Below are 20,211 nucleotides of genomic sequence, written 5' to 3'. Positions count from 1 at the left end.
GGTTTTGTAAGCCTACGAAAATAAACTGATCATTCATTCATTCATTCATTCATTCATTCATTCATTCATTCATTCATTCATTCATTCATATTTTTACGGAAGGATGAGAGAAAAGAGAGGAAGAAGAAAATCGGAGACGCTGGCTGCTGCGTGTTGTTGGTGGTCAGCCATCCTAGCTATTCTGACTCAGCCTGCATATATGCTGTAAATATAGTTTTTATATACCCGCAACATCTCCTTAACAATATAAAATAGCTCTGGGTGGCATCTTCTGGATTGGCCGCTGACCCCCACGGTATCTCCCAATTCTCTTCTTTGCCCCTATACCGACCTATGTGATGACCAGCTTTATATTAATTCGTTCATTGCACGAAGCAAACGCAGAAAATAAATTAGAAGGTCGCACCATGTAGAAGATGCGGTGTGAGCCGGCACCCGCAGTAGGACTGCTTCAAGTTGTTTTCACATCAGGTTGCACGACATCTTGGCCGGCGTGATTACTTTTCTTTATTCTTACTATGAAAAATCACCGTCAATACACTCCTGTGAAGGCGGTGTGTCAGCAAAGCTGTATATATGTTGCGCCAAATGTATGGCAACTTCTCCCAAAAATCCCATGATGTACGTCCATTACGCACATTGTTCTTCAAAGTGATGCACGACACAAACACACGTTTGAATGCAGTTTACAAAACATTTATTTTCTTTATTACGTTGAAATGACTGTTATAACTTCTTTGTGGTTGCTATGATGTACACTGACGTTTTACGTTCTTACTCGAGAAACTTTTTTGGCCAAAGTTAAATCGATGCATGACCCGTGTATGGTAGTTGGTTGACTCGAATTGTTTAAGTAACAGAGGCCCAACTACTTCGACGTATTGGGTGAACCACTACTTTGTTGCCGTTTTTGGGATGTCTACGTTAAAGTCTCCGACAACGACCGTGCACCAGTGAGAGACTGACAGCAACGTACGTTGATCGACGCGTATGTGCGCGCACCTCGTGGTCGATCACGTGGTTTGACGGCTTTTCACGCCTCTGCCTTACGGGGGCGAGCCACTGCTCCTGGCCCTGCAGTCGGTATCTACCCACCTGGGTTGGGTTTTCTGTAGACGGACGCGAAACTTTCAGGGGAACCGCTGTAAAAACGGTCCATAAATAATATCTTCACCTGACCAAAGCCACTGCTGTATGGTTACCTAGAGTGCTTACCGCTAATTGAAAGGTTCCCACTTGCTTACTGGAGAGAGGGAGAGAGACGGGCTGCAGTAATCAAGCTAAAGCTATAAACTACTGCTGGATAATCTCTAAGGCGTTAATATTATCGTGAACAGAGCCTTAATAATAAAGAAACTGAGGTAAATGCAGGACATGGTAAGAGACTCCCCCGGCACATTCAAGCACTCGCCGGACGACGAAAGCACTCCTTAGTTAAATTCTGTCCCTGGTACTCAACTACTCGTTGCAAGAAACAGCCTCGTATTGTAAGGTCTAATAAAATGCTACTTGCCCAGTTATATTTCATTTTTAGAAAGAAGAACTCATTGAAATTACCGTTGACAACGACGCGGGCGGTCTAAAGGTTTCATTTTCGCTCGACTCTGCCCCGCCCACGCTTTCGCGTTTCAGTGCTTTATTGATCGCGCAGTGCTGCGCTGGTTTTGCTTGTCCGCGAAACTCGCGCAAACTGCAAGTAGCAGAAAACTCGACTTCCATGTAATGTCGCAGGATGCCCGAGCGGTCTACGCCCCCACTTGAAGAAAAAGCAGCTGCAGCAGCAAATCCGCCGCTCAGTCTTGACTCGGTACCGCCGTCTGTAGTGCGCCGTTTTACTCACCGACGGCAGCAAAGGGTGGTGATGGCGTATGCGACGTCACTACTCCCCCGGTTGGGTGGAGGGAAATTTGAATTTCAGAAAAGGTATTCGGATCCTTCGGATGCAATTTTCTCGTAAAGTAAGTCTTTTCTTGGCACGAAACAAGCATTGGCAGGTTTCTGGAATGGTATTTAGACAGTCCATGTCGACTCGGCGTTTGCCTTTGGCGTCCCTTTAAAGTTTTTCCCACTGCTTTCAACGGAGCTCGTATATGGTTGGATGGACGGATGTTATGAGCGTCCCCTTTGGAGCGGGGCGGTGGGTTGCGCCACCAAGGTTTTGCTATTATACTGCCTAATGTCCTACCTAGGTTAAAAAAGAAAAAAATAACACGAGGAATTGGAAATCGCTGGGAGCCGTCTTTGTCTTGTATAGCAAATAAAGGTAGGCTGATGATGATGAAATAATGTTTTGCTTTCTTCTTTTGCTTTAAATAGAAGTCCTCGATCTTGGAATTCTAGGAAAAAATATACGCCAGCCTCGAGAGCGCGCTAAAAAAAGAGAAAGAATTGCTGTAATAGCAAGTGCTGGGAACAGGAGGGGAGGGGGGCATGGTTGTTACCACCCCCTCTCCCCATTTAGGCCGCGAACGTTAGAAAGCACGAATTACGGACTATTACAAAGGAGATGGCTACAAGGAGCTTCTTCTAGTACAAAGGGATGTACCGTGCTAAAATAAACTCCCATGACTTGATCTATTTATTTCGTGTGCCTCCCTCAATGCACAATTAGCTGGGCTTCCACAACCCAGCCCCTTCGAAGGCGAAGGCTTCATTTACTCTTCGCGCGACGGCTGCCTGGACGAGCAAACAATGCCGATTACGGAGGAAATGTAATAAAAGCTTCGCCGGTCCCGGAGGTGGTGTGACCAAATGCGGTGATTTGGTGGGTCGATCCTGACCCCAGTGCACGTACGTGTCATCGCAAGATATTTTCTATGGGTTGTAACGAGGGCCGATCCTGTAGGCAGTGCGACGTCACAGCAGGCGCACGGCTTACATAACATATGCATTTCGCTCGCATCGAAATGCGGTCGCCGCGGCCAGCAGGATCGAACCCGCGACTCGCGCGGAACCCGCGTCAGTGTGCCAGCAGCTTGTTGGCACGGGCGTCGCCAGAGGTCGCGCCGTTCGATCGGTGCGCGCACACAGACCCATTGTCTCCGTGCCACCACCGCACGATGTCCGTGTACGACTTCCGCCCTCCCGGACTGGCCCTGCGCAACGCGTGGCAGAGGGCGCAGTGGTCGTCGAAGCGGTTCTTCACCACGGCCTGCGTCCGCTTCCAAGCGAAGTACCGCTCGTACAGCGTGGTGTTCGCTGCCACCGCCTTCAGGTGTGACGCCAGGTGTGCCGGAGAGGGAAACTGCAACGCGTCGACGTACGAGTTCGGAGGCACCGGCACACCGGCGTAGTTGCCGATAACCACGGGGACCAAGTTGAAGCGCAGGGCGTCGTAGAACTTCTCCGTCGCGTATTCGCGACACACGGAGTTCTCGAACGCCAAGTAGAAGTAGTACGTCTCGCCGAAGCTGGCCTGACACGGGTCGCCGGGACACTTGAGGTCGCCGCAACGCCCGTACACGTCGACGGCGACGTGCTTCCGGAGTTCGGTGACGAAGTCCTCTCGATGGCTCTGGGTGTGACAGTTGCTGGCCACCCAAACAGCAAGTTTGGACCGGTTAGTTCTCACGGAGGGGGCTGACCGGCGCGTCGGAGACCCCGTAGCGCCTTGCACGGACTGGTTGACAAAAGAGAAGTAGGGGTGGTGGACGTCCGAGTCGTGCCGGTATGTGTAGGTCCAGTTGAAAACGCCCCTGAGCCTCGCCATTCTGTCTGACGGACTTTTCGGTGGAGGCTCCATATTCCAGTAGACCCAGCGCTGGCGTTCGTCGCGGTAGCTGCGGAGAAGGTTTTTGACGTTAACCAAGTTGCACCTGAGACAAGGAGCTAGTCCTTAATCGTCCTAAAGTTGGAAGCATTTGGTTTGTTGTAGTGCAAATAGTGCTTATAAATATTACAACCGGTGAAATGAGATAAGTTCATATAATTAACCATCTGCATATGAATTAACATTTGTACACGAGAAAAAAGTGGACACGCTTTCACGAATATAGTGTCTAAAAATGCACCGAGTAGATGACGCATTTAAGCAAGAACATACTTCATTTGGGAATACCGAAGAAACGTTAGCAATGAATGTAGCAGGACTAGTAGCATCAGTAACACGGTGGGGAAGGGTGTCCCAATATGATGCTGTTCGTCAAAAACAATAAAGCCGAACAGGTAGAGGGAAGGCTCATAGATTTAGATGTAGTTTAAACTGTAGCAAACATTCACTAACTAAACACGTATGTTGTCATGCGTCCAAAGGCAGCATTTGAACCGGCTGCCGCAACTAAGCACTCATGTTCAAAACGCTGTCTTTACGAAGAGCTCTACCACGGGGATCGGCCGCAGCAAGCAATGCATATTACTGCTGGTTGTGCAATTTCATCTGTCACGAGCCCGAAAAACTCGAGATCAGATGACGTTCAACAGTGGGATTGCGGGGAGACGACGCGCGTCAAGGCAATGGCCATACAGCACCTGTCGTCTCGGCTCGCTCTCCTCCTTTCACGCACTCGCAGCAGACCACGTGACCAATACCCGACACGACAGGGCTCTTCATGCATTGTCGCACAACAGACAGCATGTCGGCGGTTTTTTGTGGATGGATGTGGGTAGAGGTCGCTTGTCAAGAGTTGACTGGTTATCGAGTCAAACCGGAGAATAATAGGTTTACAGACACTTTTCACGGCGATGCCGTGGGCACCGCCATGTTTGATCACGTGGTGACGCGCTCATTACTTGGCTTAGGTGCCTCCGTGTTTACACTTAATGTGCATGGCACTACGGTGTGGCTCATCAAACCTCTGTTCCGGCGGATATAGTAGTCACTGTCTGGGTGGACGACAGGAAGGTTTGGCCACAACTTCAGAGGACACGTAAGCGCTTGCGGAGTTCATTACACCTTTTGTCCAAACGGTGCGAGCAATGTATACAATGCTTGTACTAAAATCGGGGCTAGAAATGTATTCCAAGCTCTCCAATATTTTCAAATATCAATTAAATCAGGATCAGTATGCGTTACTCGTAACTGTTTATTTGGCAAACGCTTTGAAGAAGAGGCTTGTCATGATTCCGACTCAGTGAACTTTCACGGTGCAGTCACTATCTGATTGTTCATTTTCTGCCTAAGCACTCGCGGGTGTGCTCAGTTGCGATAGATTTGTTCTTTGCTGCGCTCAATGCTTGGAAAGTAGATGTGCACTTTGTAAAAGCTTGTAGCAAAGACGTATTATCGCTAGTCACTCGTTGACTGTGTGGACCATCACGAAACGTTCCGCTTCGAACGTTCTTGTGTTCTCAGATGTCGTCATCGTCACGTATGCTTCTGCGCATTGACTCAAGTGTGCGCCCACTCACTTATTCTTGATAGGTTGGCGACAGAGTGGGAGTGAGTTTGCGGGTGAGTACATCATATTGTGTGCAGACAACGTGCGAGAAACTTATTATGCTAGGAAGCGGTGCTACTCCTTTTGTCACTATAACTAGCGGTGCTCACTCTTCGCGACGTTGCGGAGTCGCAGTCCTTTGTTTGGAAGTGAGCGATACAACGCTGGCAGATGAGTGAACTTTTTTTTATCTTCGAGAAAAGCCGTGCATCACGAAGGGTCGGTAGAACGGGTAGTCCATATGTGGCAGTGGTCCGTGAACCTGGAAGTTTCTTAATTTGCCACTCACTATTTTTGCAGCCAACATCTGTCTTACCTCTACCGCCCCACAGTTTGCAGCACGAGTGGAGCAGAGTGCGTTAGCGAACACCCACTCGCATTTCCGACAGTTGATCACACAGAAGCCAGGCAGAAGCGGTTATGGTTTCGTATTCGTGCGCTTTCGCTGAGGCAACGTGCGGCGCACCGCCGAAAGTGTCATCTCGTTTCTAAAGAACAAACCGCTCCGCGAGAAGGGTGTATAGGTACTGCGTATTTACTGTGAGTTACAAACTGCCGATTGCAGTGAGTGGGTTGCTAGAATGCGTTAGTAGGGTCAATAAGCCACTTCCATAATTCTCTAGGTGAAGCGCACAGCCTTACCTGGGCAGGTCACTGGCGTCGGCGTCCCGGTCGTGGAAGACGATCGCATCCGCGGATCGTATGAGGGACCGGTCCCGAGTCACGAAGCATGGCACGTTGCAGCCGTCGAGTCGTACCAGTCCTCGTGCGGCCTTGTTCAACGGCCAGTGCCAGAGACGGTGCGCCGTGGTCCAGAACAGTACCTTGATCCCGGTGCTATTGTTGGCCGTGCTGCCCGCCGTCTTCAGTGTTTGTGAGTGATATTTGTTCTGGTGACTATAGTAGTCATGCAGAAAAAGCAGTAGAAGCGTGGTGCAGAGAAGGCAAAGTTCGATGAAGAAGCACCGCAGGAAAGTTGTATAGTGCTGCATGGTATCTACTGGGGAAAGAAAGAAACAAACAAACCAATAAATGCACTTTTATATCGTGTTATGACCAATCCGCAGTCGTTGATTCCACATTTGAATTTAGGCGTCTAAAATGAATTCCCCAACTACTAAAGAAACGTTACTTGTCACCTAAGTTTGTACAGTTCAAGTGACTGATTGGCAACGGCAAAGTCAGCAGTCTTGCAGGAGACAATTGGCCCAAGGATGTCCCTTAGAATTTGTTGAAATGGAACGAAAATTCGAATAAAATAAAACATATACTTGCGGGGGCAACCAGGTTTGCCTCCTACCAAGGCAATAAAACTTCCTTTTGTGTCGAATACAAGTAAGGCGGCTTAGCACACAGACCAGGCTAGGACTTCTGAACCTCGATACCTCGTACTTGACTTCTCGTTGCGAATTTTCATCGGTTCCGGACACTGGCGTCTCGCGATCGTCGACCCTGGCGCGTTCGCCAAACCGAAATGTACTTTTACGAAGCAGCTGTAGGTTCCAAGTGCGAGGCACAAACACTATATCACGATGGCGGACATTCGCTTCCTCAAGGTGGCGACAGGTTATCACGACCTTCTGGCCCCACAGAAGCGCTGGCGCACCTGTTCCTCCTCTTTCCGCCACGTTTCGTCACACATCTCCACGTGCTGACACCTGTCTCAAAAGGTTTTACTTCTTTGCAGTTGCTCGGGTCATTCCATTATTCGTTTCACTCGACTACAAGGAAGCGTAGCCTTTGCTGCAGAACCTGTCTTTATTCTTCGTCACTTCATCATTGTTATCTCAATCCTGTCACGAGGGCTTTCTGGCATTGACGGGACACTGCGATCGCCGCTGCTTCGCGTGTTGAGGAAGGAGAGCGAAAAATCACATGACCACTGTGATTTCAGCAAAATCACAGCGAGAGACACGACCTTCGCAGAATTCCTACGAAATTATTAGAGGGAACTCTAGCGTAATAGTGTCTACGAGAGCTGGAACCATGGTGGGTTCAGCCAACACCTCCTATATACTCCTATATAGGAATTGTTGGTTGAGCCAGTGTGACAATAATGGTTAGTACATGAATATGCCTAAACTTCGTCCTTCTGGCTTCGAATCCTTCTTTGTCGCTGTACAAGTTTATCGTTTTCAAAGCGCTGTTGTATTATACGTGCAAGACTATGCCATGGTTAAGCTTGTGCGCAGGGTCTTAAATGGCCCCTCACCAGGTCTGGCCTTGTTGAGCTGACAATCGCAGTGCATACAATGCGCGCTCGCGATCGTCGTCTGCTAATAAAATCGCAACACGCCGCGGAAAGCGCTGAAATTGCAAACTAAACGCCCTTTGCCCTCCTCCTCGCGGGCGTCGCGCTTCAAGGCGTGGGGAGGGCGTATGTCAGCAATTAAGCCCACGTGTATGCTGTGACGTCGCCCATGGTTACGTCGCCCATGACACTTCGATAACTATTCAATACAAAATCTGTCATTTGTTTAATCAGTTGCTTCGCTAGAAAGTTTGATGAAGATTGATGTTTACCGAAATAATGAAACGCACAAACCTGAATGTCAGCGCGTTCTTGTTTTACTTCGCAGCGCAGCAGGAGAGATGTGCTTCCGTTTCATCTGCTTATTCCCAGGTCATGCAGACGCGCGCTCTGAGAGCGAAACTATGTCATTTTCTACCGTGTTCCAGCTCGCAGTGACGCTCTGTGATCCGCTTGCATCTGCTTCAGTGTTCGTGTAGCACTGACCTATACCGCTAGTGAGGTGTTCTCGCGCACAGCGCAGAAAATCATGCGCTGCGCTAAACGGGGGGCGCTTTAAAGAAACGTAGTAGTAAAATCCACAAGAATGAATGGAGCCAGAAGTGCGAGAATTAGACAAATGTTGTATTAACGCTTGCAGCGTGAGAGCTGCCTCCAGTAGCTTTAGGGTATTGTGAGCAGTGTCAAGCCACATAACCGCGGTCTTTTCCCATCTTCTCATTCACATGTGATATGCAATTGGCATTATGCATTCCATTGTACCTACATGTCTGGAATACTAAGTAAAGTAAGAAAGAAATTCCCTTGATATATAACATACATATATAAGCAGACAAAAGGAGTTCCACAGGGGGGCAGTGGTGTCTTCAGCATTTTTTAATATTTTGCTCAGCTCCATCACGTCCCCAGGGGACGCGCATATTTACGTGTGTGCGGACGACATGGCATTCTTCTCATCGGCAATAGACATTCATACACTTTACGAAAACCTGCAAAGACACTTATCTGTTCTAGAAGATTGGTTGAATTCCATTCGACTGGCTATAAACGTGAACAATTGCTCATTGCTCGATTTCCTCTGAAGGACCGAGTGCATATATTTCTGTTGTACCAGCTCGATACCATCCACAAGTATATGCTGTCAAGTGTCTTGGTATTACATATGACAGCTCTTTCATGGCGTACGCACATATATTCTATTGCAGCAAAGGGCGTTCGAGCGGTCGAATTATTACGCAGAAAGTGTTGATGAGGGACGCACAGGGCCACCTTGTTATCAATCTACCGTATGTATGTACGCGCTGAATTGGAATTCGGTTGTTATACTCTGGGCCGCCTGCCTATAAGCTTCGCCCCGTTGCTCTTTTGGAAACGCAGGCATTAAGACTATGTTTAGGTCTATGTAAATTTATAGTAAATACTATTTTGTATCTAGAAACCAGGATTCCTTCTCTTGTAAGTTCGTTTAAGTGTACTTGCTGTACAAAGAATTGTAAGGGCGTGCACCAATATGACATTGCCAAATTGTGCTCATTGCTCAGCCTAGCATGTTTTTCGATGTACATTAGCCTGGATTCCATACGCCTCAAGTTGATCTTCTAGGAACTCTTCTCGATCTGTTGAACGTTAGATTCAGAGAGGTAAAACCATTTGCGACGGGGAAAATTCTCTTCACATACAATTTGACGATAGTTTTCCGAGTGTAGGGCATATCACCTACTTTAACGAATGCTAATAAGCATTACTCTACCGGACTGTTTAGTGAAATCACAAACAAAACGTGGCCATAGCGATTGATGCCACGCAGTGCGAAGAACAAATGGTATTGGTTTATTCAGCCCCATTCTCGATCGGTAATTTTCCCTGCGGCTTTCAGACTTTGTACTAATCTTTCTTACAATTTTTTTTTGTGGTAGTACTGGCCCTTCGTAAATGAAGCCTATCGGTAGGGAATGTAGTAATTGTAACTTATTAGTGTTTCTCCTTGTGTACTTCACTCGCAGCACCTAATGAGTCTCAGGTTTTGCGAGTGTTTAATAGTATCTCAACACTTAACTAATTTCAATTTAGTCTCGGTGCAAGGGCATACAGGCCTAGTCGGAAATGAAACGGCAGATTAGTTGGCGAAGGCGTCGATGGTTGTCCATCCATTCAAGTTCTCCCTACCCCAGCCTTCACCACAGCTGCAAGATTTCTGAGGGAAACGATGCTGCGAGAATTCCCTGTACCATTTGTTACAATGTCCTCGGATTTTTAACACTTATTGTACCCCTGGAAAAGTAATATGTTTATCGAGAAAAATTGAAGTAACTATTGGTAGGCTTTGCTGTCGCATACCTTCCTTAAATTTTTATTTACAAAGGACTGGTCTGGCACCCTGACCGATTTGTCATGTGTAGGTAAGATGAGACCATAGTAATTTTTTCATTTCTTGTCGACAATTTATTAGCTTTAGAAAACGAGCCTTATAAACCCCGCCACTTTTTCAGATTGGATCTAACTGTTCAAAATGTACTGTATCTGGGTGCCTTTACACTTCGGCATAGCGTTGGGAAGGTTGGCGCTCCTATCCGAGATTTTCTTTTAGGATCAATCAGATTTAAACTCTGAATACAAAATTTGCCTCCTTCTCTCTCATCCAAATTGAATTTGAATTGTTTTATTTTTCACGGTCGAGGCAGCACTTTCATTTTCATAAAATCATGCAGGTTCTCCAACCTCTATCTTTCTATTCGAACTTACCTATTATGTAAAATTTTCACCTTTTAATTTGCACTTTATCTTGACCTACCCGGTTTTCTTGGCCAATCCCCAAGAGTGGGTACGTGCCAGTGTATCACAAGGATCCACATATCACGGCCGCAGGATCTACATTTACATCTACATTTAAATAAGGCCCTGCGGCCGTGCACATACACTACATCTGCATTTAAATAAGGCATCCCGCGACACCATTGACGATACACTATTGTGCACCACAGCGTCGGAGATATCTGCATGGATCACGTGGCGTACAACGGACAAAACATTGCCGTCGCCGTCCACTACGTCAGACCCGGGGCCACCAAAGAGATAGTGGAAGATGTCTGCGTGGGTCACGTAACGTACAACGGTCAAAACGTTGCTGTCGCCATCCTCTACGTCAGACCCGGGGCAACCAAGGAGATAGTGCAAGATTTGTGCATGGATCACGTAACGTACAACGGACAAAACGTTGCCGTCGCCTACCTCTACGTCAGACCCGGGGCCACCAAGGAGATAGTGTAAGATGTGTGCATGGGTCACGTAATGCACCGGACAAAACATTGCCGTCGCCGTACTCTAATTCAGTCGCGGGGCCACTAGTGAGACAGTGCAGCGATTCATTACAACGCTTAAAGCAAGACTGTCCATTCCATACCTTGCTGCGACAACGCTCGGGAAGGAGACATCGACATCAAGCTCTCGAAGCCCCAAGCCGCATGGTTTTCGGAGTACACGAGGGAGGCGTTAATTTGGTGCCTAGCGGGCATACCTCGTCATGGTACCTACGGCAGCGAGCGGGAGTGTGCTGGACGTACCGCATCATTGCCCAGCAGAATCAGACACTTTAGACCTCACACGTACGCATCGCACTTCTCCACCCATCGCCCACCGCTCGTCGCATCAAAGACAGCCAAGACGATGAGCTGCTGCCTGCTAGTGCTGCCGAACTGAGAGACATTTGTGCCAAAACTGAACATCCACGCATATTGCAAGTTCCATGCATCCATGCAAACTGTAAAACCATGCATATCGTCCGTATATAGTCAAATGTCCATTACTGTATTTAGTTATGTGTGCATAATGCAACTAAACCACATGAAGATAAGCATTCAACAATTTAATTTATCACACAACCTTGCATCATAAGGGTCCGTCACGTGTTATAGCTAATTACACACCTCTGTCACGAGAAAGAATGCTAATCGCGTTACCGTCGCCAGTCATCTCCGTAGGGTGAATTTGCTGCCATTTTTTTTCTCTCCCATGCGTTATCTCGACTTCTCTCTTCCTCACCGCCCCCTTTGCAGAAAAGGGGCGGGAATCGAAGCTGATACCTGCTCGGCAGCAAAACGTGAGAACCACTGCGAGTAAGCCAACTACGCGGCGGGTAGGCCATCTTGTCTTCGCGGGTGGCGGGGCAGACCGCCTTTGAGTCGGGAAGGCCATACTCGAGGGGATATCCTCGACAGTCCATCGAAAACAAACCTCGCCGGCTTCCATCGCTTGCAGATGGATCGGTTGCCGTGCCACCACTCGACGATGTCCTCGTACGTCTTGTGTTCGTCTGGACTAGCTCTGGAAAGCGCCTCGCAGAGGAGGCAGTGATCCGCGAATTGGAGATATCGAACCTCGTGCGTCTTCTTCCAGGCGAAGTAAGCCTCGTACTGAGTGGGATCGGCGGCCACCTCCTTCAGATACGCGGCGAGACGCTCGGGAGACGCGAATTGAAGCGCGTCGATGCAAGATCCGGGAGGCGCCAGGCTTGCGGAGTACCTTCCCATCACCACCGGAACCATGCCGTAGTGGAGCGCGTTGTACAGCTTCTCTGTGACGTAGTCGGGACACACGGCGTTTTCCAGGGACAGGTAGAAGTAGTACCTCTTGCCGAGACGAGCAAAGCAGTGGTCCCTCGGCGGGCATGTCAGGTTTCCGCAAGAGCCGAACGTATCTACCGCAATGTGCTTGCGGAGCTCGTAGACGAACCTCTCGCGCCGGCTTGGCGTCCGGCAGTTGCTGGCGACCCAAGCGACCAGTCCGGACCGGTTGAATGTCGGCGAGTGTTCGGCTGGTGGCGCCGTCCTGCGGCGGGCGACCGAACGCACGAAGAAGTACGGATGCGGCACGTCCGAGTCGCGGCGGTAGGTGTATGTCCAGTTGAAGACTCCCCTGAGTCTCGCCATTCGCCTGGGACGGCTGTTGGGGGGCGCCTCCATATTCCAGTACACCCATCGCTGATGCTCTGCGCGGTATCTGTAGAAAAGGAGCGGTACCTGCTGTTTTAATTATGAAGACGAGGCGAAGCTGAGACACAGCTAGACAGCGAGCTCTTCAATCAGATTTGTTGCGATACTCTCCAAGTGCCCCAAGTTTTCGTACCCGCGGTTGCCGTTATTGAAGCAGAACGAGGAGGTTGAGATTACTGTCGTGACACCGCTGTAGGTGTGAAAAAGACTATGTCACTCGAGTTCTTGCGGAAACAACAGAATATCTCGGCGCACAGTTCGAGCAAAACCAGAGTTGTAGTATTTCAGATTAGCACTTATTTTAGTTAGAATAACCATTTCGTGCACTTATTAACAGGCTGTGGCAAAGGATGAGTCAACTTAGTGGCCCATTGGGAGCGCGTCTTTCAACGTCGCATAGCAAGGTTACAGCGTAAGGAAAATATAAACGTACGGAGCCAGAGAAGGCGTTTATACCAACACCATGACACACGATAGTACGCCGCGAACATTGGGGGAGAGGCGGGGGATCGGAGTGCGAAATATGTGCTGCCGGCCGCTTGCTACTACCGAAACGGCTTTAGCTCTATACCATAAATCCCCGTTCACACTGCGAGGTTTCTGTCACGCGAGCAGGCGCAATCCGCATCGTCGACAAAATGGGCGTGTTCACACTGGAGCTGCCATCGCGGGCGACGAAGTGTTCGCTGCCGCCCGCCAACTCTCACGGGATGCGCCGTGCACGCACGAAAACTCGCCGAGACAGATGTGTTCCGGATTCATCGTTAGTGCAACAGTATTTGGTATGTGTTTATGCAGAAAAAGCGAAGCATACTGCACAGAACAAACGTATGCATTATACAGTACGCGGGCAAAGGCGCGGTGACGAGATTCCGAAAAAAAAAAAAAAAAATCGGGAATCACACACGTATTTTCTTTTGTTCTGTCCTTTAGCACCTCGGGCACTCACACCGTAGATAGTACGATGGAACGCTGACCAACAAGAGCGTGTCGATAGCACTCACAACAATATAGTGGGTATGTGACACTACCGCATACCGGCCTGAACTGCACTACGTAGTGTTCGAAGTGGGCCGCAATGAATTCACACAATGCCTACGTACACACTGGCAGACGAATAAGTTTTGCAGAGGGCTGAAATTACTGCATTATATTTTACCCAAGGCAACAGTACACAGAACGAAAATGTAACGTTCTCACGGTGAAAGCCCGATTCGGCGCGTACCAACACTGCAAAACACACACTCACGCTTAATCCTTAGCTATTTTAGGGAACGTAACGTCCATGTATAAGTTTGAATTGTGTACTGGTCATTCCATGCCAAGAATCCACCATACCGCCGTACTTTTTCCCTGCTGACCATCCATGGTTATGCCCCCCCCCATGGTTAATGTCCAAAATAGGGGTATGTCTCACTCTATTCTAGGTATTCCTAAAAAAAAAAAAAAAAAATTTGCGAATACCTACCGTCGGCCTCAGACATCTAACACTTGAATATGTGTTGAAAGGACGTGGCGCCGTCGATGAATGTGTGTACAGACGGATCGGTCTCGTCGTATGAGTCAGCTGTGGCTTTCGTCGTGCATGTACATTGAGTCATTCGACAGTTTCGTCCGCGTAACAAGACGACACCAAGATGCATGGAAGTAGTGGCAATCCGAGGGACAGTTCTCCATAGTTCGCGACAGCCTGCTCAAGTACAGACAGTCTCAAGTATAGACAGTGACAGAAAACCGGCTGTGCAACTACTCATAATTGCAATGAAAGAAAGCTCCTACAGTGTTGGCTCTTCAATCTGTCCAGCTATATAATCTAGCGAAAGACAATGGCCACCGGATTACATTTTAATGGATTCCTAGCCACTGTACATGGCAACGAAGTCGCGGATGCCGAAGCGAAGAAGGCACTCGAAGGGTCAGAGCCACGGCTCGCAATTTATTTTTGAACAGTGGACACCAACTGCATTCTGTCAAGTATCATTAGCGAAAAGCGAGAGAAAAGCACTGGTAGCATCCGGAAACTCGCCACAGAGGACTCCAGAGACTGGACCTTAACACGAAGCTTAGACTACCACAAAAAATTCACGGGAAGCTATGCCGGTATTCTGGACAGACTTAGGCTGGCTGTGGCTATGTTTACACATGGGTTTGTGCACCCAATGCGACGCACCGATCGAGTATCCAGACTGTGAGCCGTGCCATGTGCGTGAGACTATAGGCCACGTAATGTGTGACGGCCCTCAGTACGTGAAAGGACTACAGAAGTAGAGCAATCATCTTGCGCGCCTCGGCAAGCCAACACTTGTCGGAGGACGTTATTTTAGGCCCTTCGCGAGACGTTGACTCTAGTTTTCAGGCGATGCAGGCGTTATTTGACTACTTAAAATGTACGGCTCTAGATTTTAAGCTTTGATTTGACCTAATTGCTTGTTGTATGTTTTGCATCCTCCTTTTGTTGTCATCGTTACCCATCATGCTCCTCTTCCCTCTTTCTTTCCCGTCTCCCCCTTCCCCCAACGCACAGTAGCTGGGTAGAGGAACATACCTCAGGCCGATCCATCTGTATTCTGTATCGTTAAACTTTACTCTTTATCTCTATCTCGTCTTCACACGAAGCACGAAATAAATTGACGAAGTACCAGCGAATATACCTGCAAATAACTACACAGCCGGCTATATGCCTGCACCATATTACGAAATGGGCGGATTCCGCCCATATCCCCTCCACTCTCGCAATCCTGCGTCTTGATTAGCTTGCGACAAGCGATCGATGTTTTTTATTCCGGTGATGAAAATCGATCTCGGGCTGATCGGCGCGACGAGGGCTCTTTTTTTTTCTGTTGCACTCCGTAGATAGTCGTCGGTCTTGTTGGCGACCGCGAGTCTGCCACCTGTGTGAACGCACCTTTAGCGTTTAATGAAATCGCGCCTCGGAATTGCACTCTATTACCTGGGAAGGTCGCTTCCATTGGCGTCCCTGTCGTGTATCACGACGGCGTCCGCCGATCTTATCAGAGCCCTGTCCCGGGTCAGGAAGCAAGGGACGCTGCAGCTGTTGTAGGACACTAGCCCGCTATCGGCATCGGACAGCGGCTTGGTCTGCAAGTGGAACGCCGTGGTCCAGAACAAGATAGTGACCGGCTTGCTTTGCTGCTGCCTCTGCGTGTCGGTGGTGCCGTCCGCGGGGTTGGCTTTCGGGAACCACGCGTGGCGTTCGTCGGCTAACATTTCGTCGCCACCGTAAAAAACAAAGACGGCGAGCGAAACGCAGATGAGGAAGGCCACAGCATAGTAGCAGCGTACCGACGTTCCAGGAACCATGGAGGCCTGGAAGCAAACAATTAAAGAGCGGATAGTTGCGGTGAGCAGGGGGACGGGGGGAGGGGAAATCGCACTTCCGTTTGAGATATTTTTAACCTATCCTTAAAAGGAATCAGCATTTCGAGTTAGATGGAGGCGTAAACGCGAGCAGAAAGGCTGGTGGCGGGAGCTTGTTACACCGGCACCAACAGCAATAATGCTATGGATTGAAATTAAGGGTGACCCTAAGACATTAAGCATGGCCTCCGAGATCCAGTGGCACGCGGTAGTTTTGCTGTATTTGGATCCTATACTAAACAGTAAAACAGCGATGAGCTGCGAGCAAGAAGTGTGGGAAACTTCGGGTCGTTCTGGCGCAGTAAACTTTCTAGAAACCTGCTCAGTTCAGTCTTTGGTTCCTTTAGAATGCAATGTATGAGCATAGTTCATGTCTGCCGATAAAAAGTAGAGGTGGGCACATATCAACCTTTTCGAACCCAAATCGAATACGAGTAGTAGGTATGGAATATAGAATGAAATATTGAATATACGATCCCAGACGCATATCTATTCTGCAGTAGTACTTGTTTCGGTGTAGGCATGTAATCTTGCCACCAAAACTCAGTGCCCTTCCATTCTACGAAGAAGGATGACCAGTGATGCTCTGTATGTGGACCCCTTAATGGCGAACCGCACCTCCGCCGCGGGTCGGCCCGGCATTGCACTATATTCGGGATCGGCCCACGTATGGGGAGTGCTTAACGCCTGCTTCACCTCCGCCGCGGGACGGCCCGGCATTGCACTATATTCGGAATCGGTCCACGTATGGGGAGTGCTTAACGCCTGCTTCACCTCCGCCGCGGGACGGCCCGGCATTGCACTATATTCGGGATCGGCCCACGAATGGGGAGTGCTTAACGCCTGCTTCACCTCCGCCGCGGGACGGCCCGGCATTGCACTATATTCGGGATCGGCCCACGTATGGGGAGTGCTTAACGCCTGCTTCACCTCCGCCGCGGGACGGCCCGGCATTGCACTATATTCGGGATCGGCCCACGTATGGGGAGTGCTTAACGTCTGCTTCACCTCCGCCGCGGGACGGCCCGGCATTGCACTATATTCGGGATCGGCCCACGTATGGGGAGTGCTTAACGCCTGCTTCACCTCCGCCGCGGGACGGCCCGGCATTGCACTATATTCGGAATCGGTCCACGTATGGGGAGTGCTTAACGCCTGCTTCACCTCCGCCGCGGGACGGCCCGGCATTGCACTATATTCGGAATCGGCCCACGCATGGGGAGTGCTTAACGCCTGCTTCACCTCCGCCGCGGGACGGCCCGGCATTGCACTATATTCGGGATCGGCCCACGTATGGGGAGTGCTTAACGCCTGCTTCACCTCCGCCGCGGGACGGCCCGGCATTGCACTATATTCGGGATCGGCCCCCGAATGGGGAGTGCTTAACGCCTGCTTCACCTCCGCCGCGGGACGGCCCGGCATTGCACTATATTCGGAATCGGTCCACGTATGGGGAGTGCTTAACGCCTGCTTCACCTCCGCCGCGGGACGGCCCGGCATTGCACTATATTCGGGATCGGCCCACGTATGGGGAGTGCTTAACGCCTGCTTCACCTCCGCCGCGGGACGGCCCGGCATTGCACTATATTCGGGATCGGCCCACGTATGGGGAGTGCTTAACGCCTGCTTCACCTCCGCCGCGGGACGGCCCGGCATTGCACTATATTCGGTATCGGCCCACGTATGGGGAGTGCTTAACGCCTGCTTCACCTCCGCCGCGGGACGGCCCGGCATTGCACTATATTCGGTATCGGCCCACGTATGGGGAGTGCTTAACGCCTGCTTCACCTCCGCCGCGGGACGGCCCGGCATTACACGATATTCGGGATCGGCCCACGTATGGGGAGTGCTTAACGCCTGCTTCACCTCCGCCGCGGGACGGCCCGGCATTGCACTATATTCGGTATCGGCCCACGTATGGGGAGTGCTTAACGCCTGCTTCACCTCCGCCGCGGGACGGCCCGGCATTACACTATATTCGGGATCGGCCCACGTATGTGGAGTGCTTAACGCCTGCTTCACCTCCGCCGCGGGACGGCCCGGCATTGCACTATATTCGGAATCGGTCCACGTATGGGGAGTGCTTAACGCCTGCTTCACCTCCGCCGCGGGACGGCCCGGCCCGGCATGCCCGGCTCGGCTTGGCATTGCACAATTTTCGGGACAGGTCTACGTATGGGGAGTTTTTTCCTTACAACAAGGATACGAAAATTTCCTTGGACGGTAGAGGTATGCAACTTCGCTGTAAAATAGACAGGTAACAATTAGTCGACAAAGGGTCAGCTTTAAGCATAAAATAATTGTCATTAAACTGCACAAATAGCCTCTCAGCAACTTCATAATTCGGTTGCAAACAAGCCTTTCCGGACAGAATGGCTGCTGTATGAGCAGTTTTCCAAGAACGTTACATAAATGGTCGCTAAAAAAAATCAGAAGTTCTTGCAAAAAGAAAAAAAAAAGTGCTGAAGGACTTATGTGCCATAGACACATGTAAAATGGACGGTTGCAAGGAAAACATTAGTGTGTAGCGTAAGAGGGAAAACTGCTACATGACTAGAATGCCAAAAACACTGAGAGACTACAAGGAAAAGTCAGAGGTTGTGCCGTAGGCTTCTGCCAAAAAAATTGAAAACAAAGCTTGCATCACTAGTTTTGTTTCTGCATATTACTCCGAAAGCTTTCGTATTTGTTCACTCCTGATAATTTGCGACACTTAGTTTACAAGAACGGAGAGCAGTAACCCGACTTTAACATTCCGCTGTTCCGACATATGGCGACAGGCTGATTAGATAACATATATATTGTATACCATACATAAGATATTGATTATAGCGGACCCACCCCTGCTGTTACGCCCTGCGGACCTTGTGGGCGTTGAAATAACTCTGGCTGTTAGGTTGTCCACCTGCGCTCACCGTGCTGCCTCGCCAATTGAAACGCCTACGGGGATATCGCAATGACCACTTATCGAGTCGACAATGAAAACATACATCGATACAAAACCTGAAGGGAAATAATCTGAGCGATGGAATAATTCAAGATACAGGTTGATCATATTGAAGTTCTGTGAAATATTTAAAGATGGCCTGTTGCAGATATAATTCTAGTCCTAGAGCTGGGTTATTCTGAGAGGCGGAAATTACATGCACGAGAAATTGAAATACATATTGAACTAATTAACTAAAATCCACTGTATATATTTTGAGTTAATCAGCTTAAAGCACGTATTGCAACTTACGAATTGCAGCCGGTTGGTTTGAAAGGCGTATCCACTTGGAATTTACAGAATGGCGCCAGTTTGGAGATATGCGCCGTCAAACTTCCAGTAAATACGTACGGCTGTAAGGGGCGGCGACTATAAGCGAATTAAGAGGGATGGCTAAGCGACGTAAGCTAAGCGAATAAACGGGAATGTGTACGTCGTGCGTGCGTCTTTAATGCATCGGCACTTGGGCTTTCGCCTTCAAGTCGTATCAGGAATAACCTAAAAGACCCTGTGAATTATCTTTTTGCGCGTTTTGCACTGCGTCAGTGGGCAGAGGGACGCTCCACCCACGCTGTCAGTGAGACCAGCCTACCAGCAACGGCGTGTAATGCGAGAGGCATAGAATCGAGCAAAACGCATCCCTACGAAACAAGTCGCTGTCCTGAAGAAGCGCGAAAAAAAAAAAAAACGTTATCGTTGAAACGGAAACGTATACCGTCATCTGGGCCAGATATGCGCATTTAAAATGGCACGCACTTACCTCGACCACGCACGGTGACTCGACGAAAAAAATAAAAAAAAAAACAGAAAAGCCGGCCAAGCGAAACCACCTTACATTAAAGGACACTTGGTTTAACCCGCATTCGCGAGGCGGTGAAACATATTGCGTCGAACTTTTAAGAGGCTTCCGCGCTGGCCATCCATATCCATGCTGGCCGGAGCTCACGGCGGCATCATATCGCTCGCAGCTTGCGCAGAAGGTGCTTGTCCGGCGCAATCAGGCGACACTCCGTGGGTTCTCGCATGAGAGAGAGAGAGAGAGAGAGAGAGAGAGAGAGAGAGAGGTAGTGTGAGGGCACAGTTTGCCATAGCGATCGGCACGGTGACGGTCGCGCGATAACGATATGCGTTGTTCTCGGTTCGTTCGCGGAGTTTTATAGATAGGGACAAGCCCTCTTTCGCACCTACTACGGCTCGGAATTGCAGGAGCCTTGCATAGTCGCGTACGCGCGA

General features: G+C 49.4%; 1 protein-coding gene across 3 annotated transcripts; it reads right to left on the bottom strand.

Moving 5' to 3' along the window:
- Window positions 1–680: 680 nt before the first annotated feature.
- On the bottom strand, window positions 681–19,970 carry LOC126539111 (alpha-(1,3)-fucosyltransferase 7-like). 3 transcript variants are annotated; one of them, XM_055075186.2, is made up of 3 exons: window positions 15,565–15,670; window positions 6,018–6,375; window positions 681–3,779 (listed from the first exon to the last, which is right to left on the bottom strand). In XM_055075186.2, the coding sequence occupies exons 1-3, from the start codon at window positions 15,581–15,583 to the stop codon at window positions 2,960–2,962; spliced, it is 1,197 nt and encodes a 398-aa protein (XP_054931161.2). In that variant the 5' UTR covers window positions 15,584–15,670; the 3' UTR covers window positions 681–2,959. The 3 variants fall into 3 exon arrangements, with proteins under 3 accessions (XP_054931161.2, XP_050041796.2, XP_054931160.2); XM_050185839.3 differs by lacking the exons at window positions 681–3,779; window positions 6,018–6,375 and adding exons at window positions 11,474–12,621; window positions 19,739–19,970 and having other exon boundaries at window positions 15,565–15,941; XM_055075185.2 differs by lacking the exons at window positions 681–3,779; window positions 6,018–6,375 and adding exons at window positions 11,474–12,621; window positions 19,231–19,731 and having other exon boundaries at window positions 15,565–15,941.
- Between the last annotated feature and the right edge of the window lie 241 nt (window positions 19,971–20,211).

The sequence above is a fragment of the Dermacentor andersoni genome, chromosome 11 (assembly GCF_023375885.2).
Source record: "Dermacentor andersoni chromosome 11, qqDerAnde1_hic_scaffold, whole genome shotgun sequence".
Lineage (NCBI taxonomy): Eukaryota > Metazoa > Arthropoda > Arachnida > Ixodida > Ixodidae > Dermacentor > Dermacentor andersoni.
The sequence above is the reverse complement of the archived record's forward strand: the minus strand, read 5'-3'. Positions and strand labels throughout refer to the sequence as shown.

What these genes read in the sequence shown, in the direction of transcription:
- LOC126539111 (XM_050185839.3), bottom strand. Translation starts at nt 15,935, where the DNA reads ATGGTTCCTGGAACGTCGGTACGCTGCTACTATGCTGTGGCCTTCCTC. An exon ending in AATGGAAGCGACCTTCCCAG is followed by an intron (nt 12,622 to 15,564) that starts GTAATAGAGTGC and finishes CCTTTTCTACAG; the next exon opens with ATACCGCGCAGAGCATCAGC.